Source organism: Calliphora vicina, chromosome 1 (assembly GCF_958450345.1).
Source record: "Calliphora vicina chromosome 1, idCalVici1.1, whole genome shotgun sequence".
Classification (NCBI taxonomy): domain Eukaryota; kingdom Metazoa; phylum Arthropoda; class Insecta; order Diptera; family Calliphoridae; genus Calliphora; species Calliphora vicina.
In genome coordinates, this window is record NC_088780.1 from 165,953,426 (window position 1) to 165,975,685 (window position 22,260).

Here is a 22,260-nt window from a genome sequence, read left to right on the forward strand (position 1 = left end):
ATGGTCTTATATACGTCGTTGCAAAAGTCTTTCAAATATCTATCATTAGATATCCATATTGCCTATATTAGTAATCCAGATATAGGTCAAAAATCGAGGATTTCCTGGTTTTTTCCTTATATGTATCTCAGCCATTTGTGAACCGATTTTATCGATTTTAAATAGCAACCGATCCGGAAGAATTCCAGAGATATTGAAGTATGAAACTTGTATTTAAGTTATTTGGGGGTTTCGGAAAGTTGTTTTCAACAGACAGACTGACGGACAGACATACAGACGGACATGGTTTAATCGACTCCGCTATCTATAAGGATCCAGAATATATGTATATACTTTATAGGGTCGGAAAATTATATTGTGGAAATTACAAACGGATTGACAAACTTATATATACCCTTCTCACGAAGGTGAAGGGTATAATAATATATAAAACTTTGATTATTTTATAAGGAAAAGTTGCTTAGGTTTCGAACAATACTGTACTTATACTAAAATTTTGTTATAAGTTTGAAGTGTGTACATTTGTATTAGACTATTACTAACTAGAATTAACACATACACTATTCGAAAACATAGAATACACTGAAAAGTCCACTGTGTGTTTGCTTGGAGCAAAGAAATATTATTAAGCAATACAATGTTTTGCAAGACCAGTTTAAATTCAACTATCAGCGTGTAAAGACAATTTTCAGAAAACAAATATAAAATTTATAAAAGCAAGCTAAATATTTTAATTTAGCTAGAAAGCTACAAAAGAATTTAAAATAAATTTAAAAAAATTGCATTTGAATGCAAAAATCGCTTACTTTAAGCAAGTGATCTTAATTGAAAGGACTTATCAACAAGTAAACAATTAAACAAAAAAAGGTTAGTAAATAAATTATAAATAAAGTCAATAACCAGCGGCTAAATAAACCAAACCAACAAAAACTAAGGAAATAAATTTGAATGGACCTATAGTATTTGTAAACAATACTTAGAGACAAACTGTTTTTTTTTTTGTGATTTAAATAATTAGATGATTATCAAGTGTATTTGAATTTCGCTTTTGAAGGGCATTTTGTAATAGTTATTGTTATTCTTAATATATTTTTATCACGTATGTGTGTTATGTTAATTATTACTAAAATGAATATTCAAATACAAAACAATTATAATATTTTGTGATATTCTATCAATATCATTAATATGTTTAATTCTATGTCAAGGTATATATCATGCCTTTTATTCATTCATTCATTGATTTGTTGTTAATGAACAAATTCAGCATTATGATGATTGCCTAAATACTTGTTTTAATTAATTTCATCATTTCCTTTTTAACGTTTATGTTCTTGTATCAAAAATTGTTCCACAAAGATTAAACAACTGAAGCGCTTAGCTCATTATTATCTCATGTTTTTTGCTTCATATTTGTTAGAATACTTTTGATAGATTAATTTTTATACTTCATGAAATTCTTCTATCTGTGATTTCTCCATTTTAAATAATATTAAAGTTTGCCTGCAATTTTATAACTGCTGTCCAATAAACCGACGCTTCAACTTATCATTTTGCCGACGGAAAAGTTCTAACGAAAATATTCTATTATAATTTTCTTTATGGCTAATTTGTCATGCAATAATTTAAAAAAAAAATAATAATTAAATTGTAACTTAACAATTAATAGGGTATTTTGTCTCCACACTTCAATAAAAATTAAGTGATATTTGTATTATTAATGCCTGTTCAAAAATTAGCATTTGCACACGTATAATCACTTTGGATATCTTTCTGCTAGGCATATTTAGTTATTGAATATGATTTGATCAATTGATGGCAAATATTTTTTAACACTGTTAAAAAAAAATATCTGGTTTTTTTTTCTTCATTTATTACTTTTTTTTCTTCAAATATTCTTGTTATTTTATTTGGCCATTAAGTTTGACTAAAGAGCTCAATCATTCTCCAAGGCTATGGTGGTGAAGTAGTGTAGCAACAATACATTATGACTTTAGAGTCAATAACGAAATTAATTAACATTACCATAAACTCAAACTTGTTTTCAACTGAATATTGCTAAAAAATAAAAAAAAAATCCAAAAAGAATACAACTTTAGCTTTTGAAAACTTAAGAGTTGTTAAAATATTTACTATGACTTACATTGAAGAATAAACAATACAATTTTTCATTGAACTATTGAATGTAAGAACTCATTGGAAATCCATTAACATGATAATAGATTGTTATACTCAGTTTAAATGGTTATTGAAATTTATATTTTACATACTATTTTTTCCATTTGATCTTAAAGTGGTCACATTGTAAAAAATCAGGAATATTGTTGTGCTAACGTTCATTACTACTGGCTTTTTCTTTTCTGGCATAAATTATGCCTTTATTCTGCCATTTACCCTTATTTGTGTTCTTTTTTGAAAACAATTTAAATTTCAAATAATGTTGCCCTAAAACCCCGAAAATATGCAACATTTTTCACCCTCAATTTTATTTACCTTTTCTTGTTATTGTTTTTGAAGTTTGTTTGCATATAGAATTATACATAGGTAATCAGGCAGCCATGCAAAACCTTCGTCAAGCTACGTACACACGGTTGTCAGATTGCTCAGAAAATGGTTAACACAACCATGAGAACTTATGTTGAAACATATGGGTGTTAACCATTTATTGAACATTTTCTGACAATATTGTAAGAATATGACAACCGTGTGTACGTAGCTTCACGTACAGCTCACTGGGGTCCTTTGAACTGTCTCTGGAAAATTTTACATAGAGACGAGACATTCCGAATTGTCGAACAAAAATTCAACAAATCATATGTCTGATACAACAACAGAATACATTAGCTAACATGTATCTGATCTACAAATGAAAACAATGACACAATATGGATCATTAAATGAGCAGATACATTTAGAATCACTATATCTAGCTCAGCTGGTTTTAGAAATCTGCGAAACTCGCCGGGTGAAACTTGACGGTAATATACACTTTAAAACATACTGCATTTTTGAGATGTTAAAAATCGAAATACCAACGTTAAAATTTTCATAACATTATTGTAATTATACCTTTCCAATTATCGGTATATGGTGAATGTTAGGAATTACCCTTAATATATAAATATACTGATTACATTGATCTATTGTGGTTTAACAACCTTTAAATAAAACCTAAAAATTTACATATTGAAACAAGAAACTATTCAGTGCAATAATATGTTTACTCCTACAAAAGGTCGTTTAAGTCGTCTAGACTGGAAGACTGACAGCAAATTTAAATATTTATAAGAAATGGGGTGGTGAACAAATTAAATGCACAAGTCCGGGCAAGTTTTGTTAGACTTTTAAATTAGGAATTAAACGAAAACTTAAAATAATCAAAAGCGTGCTAATTATTTATTTTTAGACATTTCCGTCTGCCTGTCTGTCTGGTTTATAAATATTTATTTATGTCCATTCATACGCTAAATTGGCATGTGGTTTTAAAATGTGTGTTTTTTTTTAAATTTTGAAACAATTATCCAAAAACACTTTTTCATGTTTTTGTTGTGTAAAAGTGTAAAAAAATAGGAGTGTAATTTTTAATTTTTTTGAAATATAATAAACATTTTACAATAGTCATGCAAGATCGAAAAATAATTCTTTTAATCTTTATTATATTTCGCCAAATATTTGACCAATGTTACCGTAACTTTATATAGAACATAAAAGTGAAACTAACAATAATATTAGCGGAGTTCAGAATTAAGAGCGAATATGGCATTTTTGTTATTGGATTGCTATGGAATTTTGATTTTTTAAAAACACAAACTGCGAATCATTTTGCTTGTCTTCAGAAACACCCAGAGTCTCTGGCAGGAATCGAACCCGCAATCCCTGGATTGATAGTCCAGCACACTATCATCTAGTCTATCGGTTCACACTGACATTTTTTTTTTCTGATATTTTAAGATCATTTACATTTAATTATCTCTTAATTAATTAGAATTTTAAACGAAAATTTATTATTATTTTTTGTAGGTTTCATCTAACAGATTAGTTGTTAAACCCTTAACTCATTAATATTTGTATTCAATACTTTATTTATATACTTTTAAATGTGTACACTAGCCTAGACTAGCGGTAATAATGAGACATGAACTTGATTTTGAATATTGTTTCATATTACTATGTTGTATTAACAACCTAGTTTTATTAATTTGCCTATTGTCTGTCTGTCTATTCACAATACCCGCATAGTATTAACACATTTTCATTATTTCTAAATTTCAAGTGCAAAGTTTATTGAATTCGTATCTACATATTTGACTTGAGGCGCAACAACAGTAAAACACAACACACAACATAAAAATGAAATGAAACGACAATAATGTTTAAATAATTAATAACCTAATGAAATGTAATCAATTGGTTATTAATTATTATTACATTTTGGAAAAAAAAAAATACTACGCAAGTTCAGTTAATAAAAACGTATAAATTCTATATTTACAATATCATTAATATGTAAATATTTAATTGTAAATATCTAGGGTTAATAACTACAATAATTATTTATTGGATTAGCTATTGTTATTAAATTTTAATTATTAATTTGTTCTATTTATATTAATTTTTAATTGGGGACTAAGTTTAAGAATTAATATACCTTGTACAAACAACTTTTTTCCGCTTTTTTTGACAGGCATATAAAAAGATTAGGATGGTCCCAACTAAAATAGAAGTACTACATATATGAAAGCTCATCTGTACACTAAGTTAATGTAAATTGTAATGAATTATGTTAACATATAATACAGTGATTGACAATACAATGGAAACTTGCGCAAATATTTAACTAATAGGCCAAAATACAAACAAAAATCGTATGAAATTTTAATTTTTTTTAATATTTTGGGCGTATGAAATGGACATTTTTTTAAAATTTTGAAGTTGAGGACGGCACGGTCTTTGCGGCATTAAGTCTGTTGCTCCATTCTGATCTTAGTTGTGCTAGAACGACTCTTGTTTTACGCGGCAGAATCTTCTCGGCGTCTGCTATCCGTGGTGGGAGACCACCAAGTACCACATTCATACAGTATCCTGCTACCGCGGAATTGATGACGTCTCTATGAATGTCGTTCAAAGCTGTCATATACGAGCTGCGATCAAATGGATCCTGCACATAATTCTTTATGTTCTCCTCGTATTTTCTAAGGTCCTGTCCAATAGCCTGTGACGGTTTGAATATTTCTCCACTGAGTATCACTTAAAGAAGGCGACCACACTGGAGCAGCATAGTTAACCACTGACCGACCAATCGTCTTTTAGGTTGCTTGCAAGGTGTGTTTGTCCATTCCTCAAATGCTGCCGGCTAGTGCCTTGAGGACCTTGTTCATATTTCGCACTTTATGCGTAATTTGTTTTGATGTCATTTCGGCTGGTTAACCAGGCTTCACGTACGATCTCTTACGCATCGGGTTATCGTAATGGATCCATTTTTCATCGCATGTACTAACGATTTTCTTTTATAGTGTTCAAACATAATTTCGAACATGCATAATCGTTTTTCAAGGTATCTTGGCTTCAATTCGTATGGCACCCTATTTCCCTGCTTTTGGATGAATTTTTGAGTCCGTATTTTAGGATCTACAATTTCCCACAGGTTTTCTATGGGAGTGAGATCTGGCGATTGGATTGTAATCACTCGGTTACAACCCTAGAGGTGTTATTGGGGTCATTTCGTACTGGAATCTCAAATTACGAGAATATTTTCATCAGCTTATAGAATCTTTCATGATATGAATTAGACCCATACCTTTCCCTTCACCATAATATTGCCACCGGCAAACTTGACAGTTTTACTTCTTGGGGTCCAGTCTCTTTCCATTCGGACGTCTAAAATTTGAATTCATACAAAAATTCTCGTCTCGCCAGTTTAAATGTTCTTTGCCAAATTGTATACGAGAAGTGCGTTTTTTTTTAGAAATTGCACAATTTTGTACATTAAAACTGTTCGTTTACTCGAAAATAAAATAAGTATATCATACCGATTCGATTTACACAACAGGTGCGAAATTTGTTTCTAGGAGCCATCCTAATGCTTAGAAAAAGCTAGCTCATAATAGATATATTTACATATGTAATACTTACGTTTTAACGACTAACAACTTCTCACAGATAACAAAAAGGCGCAATAAACACCATCATTGTTGTAAATAAATTTTCAATACTTCCACTACAGAGCAACAACTACTGTCAGTTATAGTATATGGGTTAAACGTAGAGGTCATATAGATTTACTAACAAAATAAACTTTTCCGTTACTTCACTAATTGAAACTCTGGCAATGTTCATGTTTCCATAATGAAATTTGTTAATGGAAATCAACCGGCATTTGGTTGGTGGGTCATTCGTTCACTAGTCGTACGTCGTCATATAGAACACAGTCACAATCGTATGTTTATTTTATTGTGAGCCGACAACCACATCTGTTGTTTTTATTTTTGTTCTTAATAATTTTTTTGCCAAATTCTCTTTTATAATGAGCATTAGTAGTTCTCTGTTTATATTTCTCTGGGTCTCACGTTAAAATGTAAAACGGCTGATGCCAAACTACTACAAACACACTAACTTGATGGGGGAGCAGTTGTATATATTATGTGTATGTGAGTATATACGTTAAGGTACACTCACCTATCTCATCAAAACTAATGTTAAAAAAAAGCTAAAAATCGGAAGAAGAAAAAAAAAACAAATCAAAGTTGTTTGGCTGCATCCCATACATCGTATGATTTCATTTTGCTCAATTCCCATTCGTTTATATTTGAGTAACGCTATTTTATGAGATGGCATCAACAAGCCGACAAACGCGTGTTTTTATATTGATGAGTGCCCACTAAACATTATTTGCCGACGTATCTGATTATCTGAAATAATTCTGAAAATGAACCGACTTGTCTATTTCCATTCTGTAAGTAAATTCACAAAATTTGTGTTATAAAGCTTTGAGAAATTGATTATGAATAAGACCTTTTTTTAAATAACATTCTGCTGAATTATGAATAAAAATTCCCCGGGAATAAATATTTTCCTATTCAAAATCAATGGGAAAAATTTCCGGGTAATTAATTTGTTTATATGAAAATATAATTTTTTGAAAATTTTTAACTCGCAGATGAAATACATAGGTCTTAAAGTTGAATGAAGCTTGCGAAAGTAATTGTAAAAGTTACAAATTATTGAATGAAGCTTGCGAAAGTAATTGTAAAAGTTACAAATTATTTATTAAAATATTAATAAAAAAGCCAATTTAAAACCAGAATTTTAATACGTAGTTTAGTTTTACAAAAATCAAAAAATCATTTTCTGATGTTTGTTTAGACTTCTCGGATACGAAATCGACAACTTATGCAGACTATCGGTACGAATTCACCAAAAAAATGTTTAGTGGGTGGTTACTACTGCCTTAGTGTGTACCACTACAGTATTAACCCAGCAGTTCTAGGTGACACGATGAGACCGAAGTGACAACTGACCCTCCAATAGATTACATCGGGTGGGTAAAATAACTACTTTCTAAAGTGAATTATAAAAAAGTTTAAAGTGACGATACTCTTGATTACTTAGAGACACTTAAGCGGCAATTGTCATCACGCTAGATTACCTGGGATGTATAAAGTAACCAATTAATTGGGTCAAATGACCCAAAATATTCAAATTGATGTCTACCAAGTGATCAGACATTAGGGATACATTGACTACTTGTAAAACTGCTGGGAAATTATTCAAAATAACAAAAAATAATAATATTTAATGCCTATTTTGTTATTCATATGCTGGTACATATAAATAAATAAAAAAGTATGCATAAAAGAAAAACGGTTAAAATTGTTTCTTTTTAATTTTCGCAATGGAAAAATGTTTAAGTTTAATTGTGTTTTTTCTTTGGACACGTATTAAGGAAAACACATGTTGTCTTTGCCATATTTATGGATAGTTAAAATAAAAATAATAGAAACAACATTATTAAAAATTTCGTTCTCTCCTGTTTCGTTCGAACTTGAAATTAACAATAGTCGTCATTTGGTAGTCGGAATGACTGAATGTCTCTCTGGCTGGTAGGTTTAGTTGTTTAGAGGGGATGATTGAGATTTTCTTAAAATTGATTCGAATGTATTTTTCTTAATTTATTCATGTTCAGTTACAGTTTTGGTGCATTTTTGTTAGCAAACATTTTGGGTACTTTTTTAAATATTTTTTTTTTTTTTAAATTTCTGTGATTTTTTCCATTTATGTAATTGACTTTATTAAATTTTTGTTAAAAAGTGGTTGGTACCCTTTTTTTGTGAAAAAGTACTTTTTGTAAAAAGTACCATTTTTAAGTTTTACGTTTTAAAATTGTAATTAAACTATTTTATTCTGTTTTTCTAAAAATAATCAGGTATGTGATGAAAAACGATTCCGAAATTTTAATACGAAAAATAATGTAATGTATATCATCACATTTGTTTCCTAATGGTTATTTTTGTCATCAGGGCTTTATTTTATTTTTTATACTTAGAACGAATAAGCCAATAGTTAAAAAAAATATTCATGAAGTCGATTAAAACTCATCACAGATTTCCAAATTGATCGATTTTCTTCACATATCTGATAAAACTTATTTTAATTAAAATTATAAAATTTGATCTCTTAATTCCTTCAGTAGTACTTCAAATATATTGAATTCATTCCATTGCAAATTTATTCGTTATAGAATTAATTCCTTATCATACAGGCCTGTCACAGAATTTCATTCCGATCGAAAGTGGAATTAATTCCGTATTTCACTTCTCCAGAAAAAGTAAAACGAACATTTTTTTCAGTTTTCAAAGTGGAATTGATATTTTATTTTAATTATTTGATTTTCTGACATTTTTAATCAATTTATGTATCAAACATGGCATAATGATTTACAGGTAGTCCCAATTCTACAACAAATACAACTATACAAAAACAACATGGATTTTGTTTTTGTAAAAATATTTTCTAAAAGTCAAACAATAAGTCAACAGCTGATTAAAAAAATTAAAAAACAAAATAAAAACCAAATGATTTCTTTCTTAACAAAATTTTAAAAAGAGAATTCTTAAATGAAATTGGTGATACAAAGTGACGAAACTCTTCAAGATTTTGGGGTACACAGATAGCATCATAAAAATACAAGGAACATGAGTCTAACACTAAGCCAGGAACTATGATTTAATTAAAACAAACTGTGTAAAAAGCTTTGCCGTTGCCGAAAAGATTTTGCCACAAATTTGGCCCCACAATAATCTTTTTTCGGGGTCTTTTGGCATTCTAAACAATGTTCCACCACCCTTTTCATATTTTTTCTTGCAAATAGTGCAGGATCGCATTTTGAATTTAAAATATTGGTAAAATTTCTTATAATTTTACTTTTTCTAACTGAAAACAATTTTAAATTTAAATAAATTAACACTGACAATTAGGAAACGGAAAATACAAGTAAATAAACTTTGACAGTTAGAAAATATAAAACAAATCGAACAAAAAATAATCAGCTGGCTTATTGACTTCACCTGTAAATAAATACATCTTGGTATCAAAAACATGTCTTTTGTATTAATATAAAAAACGCTGTCAAATTAAAATCAAAAATACAGAATTGTTAAGTATTTTTGGAATCAATAAATTACACGGAACCTGAAGAACCTAAAACGAAATCTATCGGAATACCAACTACGGAATTGAAACTATTCCATTCCGAACAGAATGTTTAATTAATTCAAATCCCTTAACACAATTCAATCCATTAACTTAATAGAATTTATTGAATCATTAGATTTGTTTAATTAAAATCTGGTACAAATTAGATTTAGAGCATTTGTTTCAGAACAAATATTTTAATTCAATTAGCAGTAGATTTGATTTAAAAAATTCAAAATAATTATGTATTTCCTAATTCAATTTTCAAAATCAAAATAAATTTATTTTCTTAACCATTCCATTAAAGAATTCATTAAGAATTCTTCTTAGTACTTTAAACTTATTGAATTAATTTTTGGAGAATTAATTCTATATAGAATTTATTCTTTATTTATTCATTAAAATTTTCTTTAATTCCAATCCATTTCAAAATGGATTTACTACAATTCAAATCTATTACAAAAAGACTTAAGTTAATTTTGTTAAGTCCTATTTTTAACAAAACAAAAAAGAAAAACTGAATCAAAGTGTATAAAAATAAGGTGAATTTTTCTCGATTTTTTCACATATATTTTGGTACATTTGGTTGCTAAGTTCTGGACACGACCTAGAAATTTCGATCGACAATAAGCCAATTTCCGGAAAATTATTACTTAAACTTTTTTTTTGCGCTGAAAGCATTAATTGTTAGAAACGAAACAGTTCTAATACTTAATTATCAAAATTAAAATATAAATTTGGCAAAAGTTCTCAACTTCAACTTGGTACCAATGACAAAAGTACCTAAAAGTTCTGCTGTATGCTTTTCAATAGATTTAGGGGTGGCACGAGCATTTCGCGGTAGTTTTGTTTTTGCTAATTGTTCATATAAATAAACAAAAAGTCAGATAACATTGTTGATTTAAATTGAAAAAAGTACCTATTTGTTTATATTTTTGCACCACTTTTTATAATCTCAACCAAACATCTCTATTGTTTTTATATATTGTACATATATGTATATGTAGATATATAATAATATAAATAAAAATATAAACATATCGTTATAACCAAGTAGAGAATGGAAACGACACAAGAGAAATCTCAGGTTCTTGTCAAGTATTTTTCCATTTCTATGTACATTCGTAGTTTAGTTTACAATCGTATTCTCTTTAGTATAGTTTGCCAAAACAGACACGCACGTTGTAGCAACGTAAAACTAAAAAAAACCCTACTATACTCAGCCAAGCAGGAATTAAATATTTAATGGTAATTTAAAATTAATTACTTATAATTGCAACAATACAATAAGAGACTAGATAAATTGTTTGTAATTGTTTCTATATAATTTGTATTTTTTTTCATTTTATTTGTTTAGCATCATGCCACCAAACGCTGCTCCCGCTACCCAATCGATTACTGAATCGCTTGTTGCTGCTGCTGGTGGTATTTCCGAAGGAAATCCCAAAGCCTTGACTGAGGCCGCCACCGGTGTCTTGTTCGAGCAAGATGCTGAAACAATTGATGGTGGTCTGGTGAAGGATATTGAAAAATTGAAAAAGGCTGAAAGACGCAAACTGAAATTGGTATGGCGTAATATAATTGCATTCGGTTACTTGCATTTGGCTGCATTGTATGGAGCTTATCTTATCTTCACTTCGGCTAAATGGCAAACCATAGTTTTTGGTAAGTTCTGTTTTTTTTTTACACATTTTATTACTTTTATTTTGTAATATTGTTTTACTTTGTCATACCTTTATGGTATGAATCACATCTAATATTATTAATTTTCATTGCTGAGAACACACACTGAGAAATTGTGTTTTTTTATGTAGATGATGTTCTAACTACAGTACGTATTGTTATTATTATTTTCGTCATTACAGTGGAGTAGAATTCTTGTTTGTATTTAGCAGGGAAACAACCGGCAATATGCGCCTAAAATATGCTCTAAAAACCGAAAAATATGCTATTAAAATTTTCAAAATTATGTATTAACAATAAAATCAAAAAATTAATACAATTTCTTTAATAACAAAATTTACATAAGAAAAACATTGTAATTTTTTCATGAAATGAAGTAGATTTTTTTCAAATTCTTGCTTTGATGCATGATTCAAATATTTATTGCTCTTTTGTTAAGTACTTTATCTAATGTAATACAAAGTTATTCTTACAATTTACAACCAATATTTCTAAAGAACTGTAGAATTATCTAGAAATATTCGAATGATAAGTTCTTTTTCAAGATAATTGGATTTGAATTATTAACATTCATCATGTAATTGGCAGTAGCTACTGATATTCATATTCTTATTTAAAAACAAGTAAGAGTGCTATATTCGGCTATGCCGAATCTTATATACCCTTCACCAATTATACTTCAAAATACAAATTTTAAATATTTTTAGATAAACAAAATTTATTTTTTTTCAAAGTTGTTTTTTTAATTTTTTGGAAAAAAAATGTTCCGAATTGTTATTTTAAATTAAATTTTTTTTTTAAAATTTAAAAAAAAAAAATTTTTTTTGGTGAAAAAAATTCGGGTTAAAAAACATTTTTGACCCATTGTAGGTCCAACTTACTATGGTCTTATATACGTCGTTGCAAAGGTCTTTGAAATATATATCATTAGATATTCATATTGTCTATATTAATGACTTAGTAATCCAGATATAGGTCAGATATTGATCAAAAATAGAGGTTGTTCTGGTTTCCTCATATCTCAGCCATTTGTGGACCGATTTTGCTTACTTTAAATAGGAAACTTCTCGAAAGCATGTCTGACAGAATTATTGAAGATTTGGATCCCGAAGATATCTGGGGTCTTCAGAAAATTGATTTCCAAGACAGACAGACGGACATGGCTTAATCGATTCCGTTATCTATAAGGATCCAGAATATATATACTGTATAGGGTCGGAAAATTATATTGTGGAAATTACATACGGAATGACAAACTTATATAACAAGTAAATGTTGCTCGATTTTCGCCATACTTTACAATATAATTTCAGAGTACTTAGAACTAAATTATGCAAAATTTTATCAGGATTACAGTATTCATATGGGGGCTAAGTGAAATCATGGACTGATATTTCCTATTGGAAGCTAGCTCCTTTCGTTTGCACACAAGACGTAATTGTCAAAAACCTAACTCTTGCAACAACAAAATGCATGTTCTAAACATAGTTAGGTTTTTGACAGGAGAGATTCCGATTTATGTGTATTTATCAATGGTTCCAAACATTTATCATATCCAATTTTATAACTCTGTTATAATTTGTTTAAACTTTATCAATTTGTATGGAGTTTTATTTCAATTTTGAAAGAACAAAAATATATTTTTTAAATTATATCAGAGTTTTACGGCAAATTTATATGTTTATATTTTGTATAACAAATATTTTGTTTAATAATTTAAAAATTGTTTGTGTACGAATTTCATTGAGACAAATTAAACGTAATCAACTAGAAAATGGATGCATTTAAAGTACCAAAAAAAGTTAATCGTCATGTTCTCAAGGCGATTGACTTTTTAAGCGGTGGTAAAGCGGATAGAGATGTGCCCACTTCAAAGATATTGGATCAGGTTAAATATCAAATGAGAAATTTAGTGCCCGTACCCAATATAAATATGGTCATACAAAAATCTTTAAAAAATTTAAGTGATATTGGTTTGATTGATAGAACAGCACCTGAAAGATTTGCCATTGGTCATTCGGCGCCAAAAGCCAACAAAGCTAAAACAGTTAACCGTAATATATTTAAGCCTAGTGTGAGTTTCCTTTAAACATTTTTTCTTTGTCCAAATTTAGTTTAATTTATTAACTATTCTAGGGATCTCGAAAAAGAAGTAACAGTCAATTGAATCCTAATATCAAACGCTTTCACTTTGAAAGTGAAGAGTCGTTGCCAGGCGATGAATACGATCGCTCACGTAAACGTATGCGTACCAACAACAAAAAAGTAAATTACTCTGGTCACAGCACAGAATTGCCAAAAGCCCGACAACATTTCCGTTTTAAAAACATTGCTTTAGCAGATCCCTTGGCAAGTCCTTCACCCCTCTATATGAGAGATAATGAAAGTGATTATGATATCGATCAAACTTTGGAAATGGCCGTGTTCATTGGCCCTACAATGAATTCGAATACAGATTTGAATTTATCAAATATTTCTCCAACAAAACCTTTAGAAATTACTGAAATTCCATGGGAAGACCAAGCAAATGATTTTAAGCAAACGCCTAATAAAAGCACACAAAGTAGTTATGATAGTGTTGAAACAGCAGGCACTAACTCGAATACTTTTACGAATTCACAGTCTAAAGACCAACTATCCAAGACACGTGTTGTTGATTCGAATGTGTCCAGAAACGAAAAATCAAAAACCTCTCAGCTTCAAAATTAAAAACCATTTCCTCGTCAGATTAATGACAACTTTAGTTTATTATTTTTTTTTCGTTTTCATTATTGTTTAATTAAACTGTGTGAACTGCACTGTTTGTTGTACTCTTTACTGTATTTTTATAAATAAATTTAATACAAAGTTCGTAAGTAAATATTCTGTTAGATGTGTAAGAATTGTTTTAATTGAAGAAAGTTTCACGCATAATTTTAAGGCGACACATTGAAGTATTTAAATATGCGTAGGTAATTAATTTTAATTACACGCTTTGTGTTTCTTTAAAGTATGTACATTAATCACAGGTGTCAAAAGCGATTATTTTAGTTCAAATACATTCATAATATGTATGCCTTTTGTGTACGAACAAAGTAAAATCCAAGCATTTATTTTATTGAAACTTGTGAAAATTAAATGTTCAGGTGCCAAATTTCCAGGGAATTCCCCGTAATATATATTTTTTAGAATTTCGGGAATTTCTTTAGTTTCCTTCTTAAGTATTATAAGTTTCCTTCTATTATTTCCGCACTTATAAATTTTGTAAATAAATAAATGTGAATATTTGAATTCCCAGAGCATCTTAAAAACTTTGGAGGTATTTTTAAGTGGTTTATTAGAATTTAGGAAGACATTTAGAATGAACTGTACTATTGCTTAAGAAATCATGAAAATGACATTCACTTTCAACTACTTCCAATATTTTTATCTGGATATTTAGAAAAAATTACAATAGTTCTCTTTCGAAAGGAATTACTAATTTTGCTCAAGTGATTTATTTCAATTAAGGTTCCATTTCCCGAACTTTTTGCATTCCTGAGAAATATAATAATCTATTCATTCCCGCGAATTCCCCGATAACACTAAATTAAGTAATACATTTTTTCAAATAATCTTTAAAAATTCAATAATGTTCTATATACATTGTATTAAAAGGAAGAAAATAAATTTGGAAAAAATGCGTAATATCTTTCGAAAGCGAATTTTTTTTTGGAAATCAGAATATATGAGCTTCAAATTAATCAATTAATTAATTCACTAAAATCTTAATTCAGAATTAAAAATTTCTGGAATTTTTTTTCTGTAGAAACTAATTGCGATTTAGTACACTCAATATTAAAGTATGTATATATAGGTCTGTTCATTTACTTTCCCAGTAAATACTTGCAACGAGAGAATAAAATCAAAATTTACAAAATTACTCTCTTAAATTCTCAAAAATAGTAAAAAGTAATTGAACGCTTTTCCAGTAACAATTGTTTTATACACACAATTTTCTTATTTTATTCACCACAAAAATAAAATTGTAAATAAATAAACAATAACACAAAACATATGAAATATAAGCTGCTAACTATTACGAGTTTAAAATAGAACTTGTAAAATTTATACGCTCTTGATTTTTTTCTCTACTTGCAAGTTTTTTGAGTTAATGAACGCTTTTCCAGTTACAATTGTTACTAACTAGTAACAACTTTTAGTTATTGAACAGAGCTTATATTTCGTTTTTTATAGAAATAATAAAAATTCTTAAAAAACCATTTTCAAATAATATGTTACTAACACCTTTCTTTTTTTTAAAAAAATTATTTCTTTTAGCTTTCGCTTTGTATCTTGTCTCTGGCTTGGGTATTACAGCTGGTGCCCATAGATTGTGGGCCCATCGTTCGTACAAGGCCAAGTGGCCATTACGTTTGATTCTGATGATTTTCAATACAATTGCTTTCCAAGATGCCGCCTATCACTGGGCACGTGATCATCGTGTACATCACAAATATTCCGAAACTGATGCTGATCCCCACAATGCCACCCGTGGCTTCTTCTTCTCCCACATTGGCTGGTTGTTGTGCAAGAAACATCCCGAAGTTAAGGCCAAGGGCAAGGGTGTCGATTTAAGCGATTTGAGACAAGATAAAATCATTATGTTCCAAAAGAAGTGAGTAAAAATTATTTCAATGTTTTTAACTAATATTCCTTAACATAAATTGTTTTTTTTTAAATTTTTCTACCAGCTACTACATGCTTTTGATGCCGGTGTTGTGTTTCCTTTTGCCCACCATGATTCCCATGTATTTCTGGAATGAGACTTTCATTAACTCTTGGTTTGTAGCCACCATGTTCCGTTGGTGTTTCATTTTGAATGTTACTTGGTTGGTCAACAGTGCTGCACACAAATTCGGTGGCAAGCCTTATGATAAGTAAGTTTGTAGTTTTGTTTTATACAGTGCGCCTTCGCTTCTTGCAATACTAGAGTATGCTGGACTATCAATCTGAGGGTTGTGAGTTCTATACCCGCCAAATGCTGCAGTTGTGATTGTTAAAAAATATCATAAATTTTCTTAGAGATTTTTTATTGTAGAGCTAAATTTTTAGCATTTACAATTGGGGGATTCACACGGTCTGCTATTAGGTCATATTGTCATAATGTCCTAATATATTATGATAGTTTTAACAAATTTTTGTTGTGTTTCAAACAAAAAGTAATAAGACTTTTTGACATAGAGAATTATACATAGAGACGAGACACTCCGAATTGTCGAACAAAAATACAACAAATAATATTTCTGATACAACAACAAAATACATTGTCTAGCATATATTTTGTTCTTGAAAGAGATAGGTTTTTGACAACAGACTTAGGTTTTTGACAATTCCGTCTCGTCTCTATGTTACCCTATGCTTTTTGAACTAAGTATGTATGTATGTTTATTGTTTTGTCAACACAACAACAATTTGTTTAAAATATGATAGTATATTAGGACATTATGACAATATGACCTAATAGCAGACCATGTGAATTCCCCAAATGTAAAGATTTTAAAAATCTCTTGAAAATTTGCAATATTCCACTAAAATTTGTTTAAATTAGTATTATTCGTCAAGTTTTGCTATCATCAAGAAATTTTCCTATGATTGTTATATTTGGGTTATACAAAGCAAGGTTGCACAGTAATTGCTGGAAAACTAATATAAAACGATATTAAAAATATATGTATATTTTCTTTTAGATTCATCAACCCCTCTGAAAACGTCTCTGTTGCTATTTTGGCTTTCGGTGAAGGTTGGCACAACTATCATCATGTTTTCCCCTGGGATTACAAGACCGCCGAATTCGGTCAATACTCTATGAACTTTACCACAGCTTTTATTGATTTCTTTGCCAAAATCGGTTGGGCCTACGATTTGAAGACTGTCTCCGCTGATATTATCAAGAAACGTGTGAAGCGTACTGGTGATGGTTCGCACGAGATCTGGGGTTGGGGTGATAAGGATCAACCTAAAGAAGAAATTGAGGCTGCTGTTATTATCAACAAGAAAGATGAATAAATTATGAGCGTTAGCAGTATCAAACGTCCATTCACTAAAAGAAATTAAAAATAAAAATCAAGAACAACAAAAATCAGGGATAAAATGAAGGGAAGGTGTGCTCTAAACCAAAAATTCAAAAAAAAACACAAACCATAACTTTATAACAACATAAAGTATAGAGTCGTCGTCATTTTCATAGTTTGACATATAAAAACAAAGAAATATACAACAAAAATCCTTAAAATCTTCTACTGAAAAGTGAAGAGAATAAACCAAAATGGTGAATTTGAAATGCGTTGTGATCTCATCACTAAATGCCAACCAAATGATAAAAACATTATAATTTAAAAAATTGAAGTCTTACGAGTTCCTAGAACTCTTTAAATAAATTTAAAATATCTTATTATATATTAAACTAAATATAATGATAACACAAACACACACAAACCCAAACCCAAAAAAAGAACACACTAACAACAGGTGGATAAAAAGTTTTCTTTGTTTCCGTATATTCCATTTTAGAGACTAAACAAAAAGAAACAAGCAAACAAACAAAAAGATCCCTACAAATTTATTAAAGCACGCTTTCTTACTTCTTTTTTTTATATAAATATAAATAAATAAAACAAAACTACATGTCTGGCACATTAAAATGAAACAAACCAAAACAAAACAACCTCTTTATTTTTGTGTAATTTATACTAAGATTGTTGAAGAAAGCCATGCGAAAAAATAAATCATCAAAGACCGGCTGCTGCTATGGAAGTACATGTTTAAAAACAGCACAAATACATTGGCCCTAATATTAGAACGAACACCTTAGGGGTCCATTTAAGTAAATCATGATACTCCTACTACTCCTGTTCTTTCCAACCCGTCCCTTTCATTTTATTTTATTAAATAAAGCTTTACCAAATATAATTTTTCAAAATTTACTTTAAAACACACAATATTTTCTCTAAGCTTTTGAACCAACAACCAACCCCTATAGAGCTTATAAAAAAAGACATACAAAACAAGAAAGGTTGAAAATAAATGAAGAAAGTATAACTCATTTTGAATTGAAAAAAAAAAACAAGAAAAACTAAATACTTTTTATTCTTATTTAATAGATTTATATATGTAAATGTTATATAACTCCCCCTATCTCTTTCCATTGCTCTTAGAGAGATATTGGTAGATGAAATGAAAAATAAATAAAAATTTAAAATTAAACAAAAAAAAAACCTTAACAGAATTGTTATTAACTTATGTTGTTTGTAACACTTTTAAATCTTTATGTATGTGTGAATTCATATTTGGATTTAAAATAAAATATTTAAGTAAACATAATAAATAAATTAATAAACTATTAATGTAAAACCATCAAAAACAACAACAACATTCTTATTAATGTGAAAATAAATTCCATATAAAACGAAACCTAAAAACCGGAAACATTTAATTACTATAAACCGAAAACTAAAAATATACATATATAGAGTAATAAAAAAAAAACTATTGAATACAATTTGTTAGCTCTTGGAGAAAAAAAAGATGAAATTGTTTTAATTCTCATTTCGAAGGAAGGCAAAACGAGTAGTTTAGAATTTTGCACAAAATTAGGAACAGGGATAAACAAATTCAGTTGTATCTAGAATTTTGTGAAAGAAGATAAGTTAGCGCAAAAACTAGTAAGTATATACACATCTGCTCAAAATAATAGATACACCAAAATTTATTTTTTAAAAACGAAAAAAAATAATGGTATATTGTAAAATTATAAAAAAAATTCAGTCGATTTTTATTTATAGTTAAAAGGAGAGTAAAAAACAAAAACAAAATATTTCATAATTAATAATAAATATTATAAAGTAAATTAAATTTCTTAAATTTCGAAAAATTTGGTGCTCATAATAATAGATACATTTTTAAAAATTCTTATTAAACAAAAGCTAATAAATTTTATCTTAAAAAAATTAGTTTATTATTAAAGTAAAGCTTGTATCCAGTATATCCACCTTTGTTTTGTAAAACTTTCTCCACTCTTCTGGGCATACTGGATATCAAGTTCTGACACTTCTCCAATGGAATCTCGTACCATATTTTTTGCGTTTTCTCCCATAAATCGTCTTTATTTTTGAAAACTTCCTTCGAAAGCCTTATCTTTAATTCACTCCACAAGTTTTCTATTGGGTTTAAATCAGGGGATTGGCTGGGCCAGCTTAAAACAGGTACGTTATTCTCCAAGAACCAGTTTTTAACTAATCTTGAACTATGTTTTGGGTCGTTGTCCTGCTGGAATGTCCATATTAATGGCATATTTTCCGATGCATATGGAAGCATTACGTTTTCCAATATGTCTCTATACCCACTAGCATTCATGGTATCTTCTATTCGGAATATCGGACCAACACCATTCCATGAAAAGCAACCCCAAACCATTATGTTTCCCCCGCCATGTTTTACCGTCTTTTTTGTAAATTTAACGTGGAATTCTTTTCCTTTTGGTCGGCGTACATTTCTTTGGCAGTCGTTTCCAAACAAATTTATTTTTGTTTCGTCGCTCCATAAAATATTTCTCCATTTTTTTTCGCCTTCACACCCGGACCATTGTAAGTGCTCTTTAGCAAATTCTAATCTTGTCTTGATATTTTTTTGGCGCATTAGTGGCACTTTTCTGGCAATTCTTCCCGGCCATTTAGCTTGTAAAAGACGACGACGAACTGTTTGTGGACTGATTTCGTTACATAGCTCCGCAGAAATAGCTTTCGATGATATGAAAGGGTCTTTTTTAACCATAAGGACGATCCGCCTATCTGTTTCTGGACTGGTTTTCTTTGGTCTACCGCGAGTTTCTCTTTTTTGTTTTTTAGATAAAGCATTTTGGACAAAATGTAAAGATCTTCCTATGCTCTTTGCTATTTCCCGTAATGATTTTCCTTGATTTCTCATCGTTTGAACAATTTTTTTCTCATCTTCGGTACAATGATGATTTCGTCCCATTTTCTTCAAAAGAGTCCTATTTTTTATAAAATTGTTGCTAAAATTTAAATTATACTTACTGTTTCACGTAAATAGGAACAAAAAATTGCACAAAAAAAAAATTGTATATAAACAAATTACAAATTACTGATGTGTATCTATTTTTATGAGCAAATAATTTTTTGTAATTCAAATAAATTCGTTTTTAAAAATCAACATGAAAGCAAATAGTTGCCAGATTTTTGACTGACATGACATTGCCAGATAGAAATTTTAATAATATGATGTATTCATAACGCTTGCGAGGAAATTTTCAGTGTTACCGCCATTTAAATTTTTTCCAATTAGGTGTATCTATTATTTTGAGCAGATGTGTAGGTATATCAACAAAAGTTGTTTAATAAATCCGTCAACATTTTTTTGTTTTAATTTAAAAATCGGGGTTGTCATAGAATCCAATCATGTTGTTGTTGTAGCAGCAGTGTTGCTGAGTTGACAGCGCTTGGCCGAGTGAACTCGTGTCATTTCGGTGCGTAGAACCGGCTGTCATGGGAATGAGAATCCAATCATTGTCGGAATCGGTTTTGAAAATGACAGAAAAAGTACATTGCTCTCGTGAAATCAAAAGTTATCGGTTTTATATTCGATCTAGAATTTAATTCTTTATCGATTAAACAAAAAATTACATTGTATTTCATAAGTCAAATGTACCTTTTTTGTCGTTTTCAAAACCGATTCCGACAATGATTGGATTCTATGACAACTCCGAATATGTTTTTTTTTGGCGCTAATTGATTCACATTAAATAGACAAAATGATTACTTTTACCCAAATACTCTTATGGTTAAAGGGTTAAAGTTGTAGTTATTTGATGGAAATCGAACAACAAGTCAAATTTTGCGGAATCTTATATACTTTTCACTCCAATATTCTTTAAAATAATTTTTTTTTTTGGTGAAAAAAACAATCTTCGGTTTTTTGTTAAATTTTTTTTTTTTAAAAAAAGGCAACAAATTTTTATTCGAATTTTCTCAAAAAGCTTATATTCCAAAAATACTTTAAAATTCAAGAAATTTGGTTAAAAATTTTTAAGTTCGAAAATCAGAAATGGCTCAAATGAAATAAAAATATTTCGTCAGAATCCTCTGAGAGGTTATTTTAACAGCTTTCAAAAATTTTCGCACATAAGTTCGAATTCAATGTCGAACACAATATTCATTTGAAGAATGTTTGAAGATAAGTTTCGAATTTTCGAACAGAATATTGCATTGTCATCAGTCACGAGAACTGCTCCAAAATACAGTTACAAATATTGAGCTAAAAACATACAAACTAATAATCAAACATTGCAAGTTAAATAAAAGCTTGTAATAATAAAAAAGAACAATTCTCCACTTATTTTAAAGAAATTTTGTTTTATAAACCTGTAAATTTAAAAATTATTTCTAAATATGGGCGTAAATCTAGAATAAGATCAACCAAAATTATAACTCTTATTTTGAGTAATTTTTTAAAAAAAAAAAAAAAAAAAAAAGAAATAAAAATTTGTGTGGACGAGTTATTTTCGATCTCTGGTTTAAATATTGGAGACAATTTTTGTTATTTTCGATCTCTGGTTAAAATATTAAGATACATTTTTTGTTAAAAAATTATGATGAAAAGAAAATTTGACAAAAAAACATTTGTAAAGTTTGTGAAAAATAGATAAAAAAATACGATTATTAAAGTTGTAACAATTTAGGAGCTTCGGAAAGTTAATTTCAACAAACAGACTGACATGGCAATATCTACTCCCCTATCTATAATGATCCAGAATATTTATACTTTATGGTGTCACAAATGAAAAATGTGGAAATTACAAACGGAATGATGGCTGATGGTGAAGGGTATAAAAATAAGAAAATGCAGTACATA

At 29.1% G+C, this 22,260-nt stretch overlaps 2 protein-coding genes across 4 annotated transcripts in view; both read left to right on the forward strand.

Moving 5' to 3' along the window:
- LOC135948658 (acyl-CoA Delta-9 desaturase-like) overlaps positions 1-17,473 on the forward strand; it is a 28,333-nt gene extending 10,860 nt beyond the window's left edge. The window contains exons 1-5 of one of the 3 annotated variants that reach the window (XM_065498032.1): positions 660-867; positions 11,048-11,355; positions 15,673-16,009; positions 16,086-16,271; positions 17,082-17,473. In XM_065498032.1, coding sequence (XP_065354104.1) covers positions 11,052-11,355; positions 15,673-16,009; positions 16,086-16,271; positions 17,082-17,400 — 1,146 coding nt within the window. In that variant the 5' untranslated portion in view covers positions 660-867; positions 11,048-11,051 and the 3' untranslated portion in view covers positions 17,401-17,473. Of the gene's footprint in view, positions 1-659; positions 868-10,791; positions 10,939-11,047; positions 11,356-15,672; positions 16,010-16,085; positions 16,272-17,081 lie in introns of those variants that run through there. The other 2 variants (XM_065498033.1, XM_065498034.1) reach the window with 2 other exon arrangements.
- LOC135948659 (uncharacterized) lies at positions 12,974-14,233 on the forward strand. The gene is made up of 2 exons (XM_065498035.1): positions 12,974-13,447; positions 13,510-14,233. Exons 1-2 carry the CDS (start codon positions 13,148-13,150, stop codon positions 14,080-14,082), a joined length of 873 nt encoding a protein of 290 aa, XP_065354107.1. The 5' UTR covers positions 12,974-13,147; the 3' UTR covers positions 14,083-14,233.
- Positions 17,474-22,260: the final 4,787 nt, after the last annotated feature.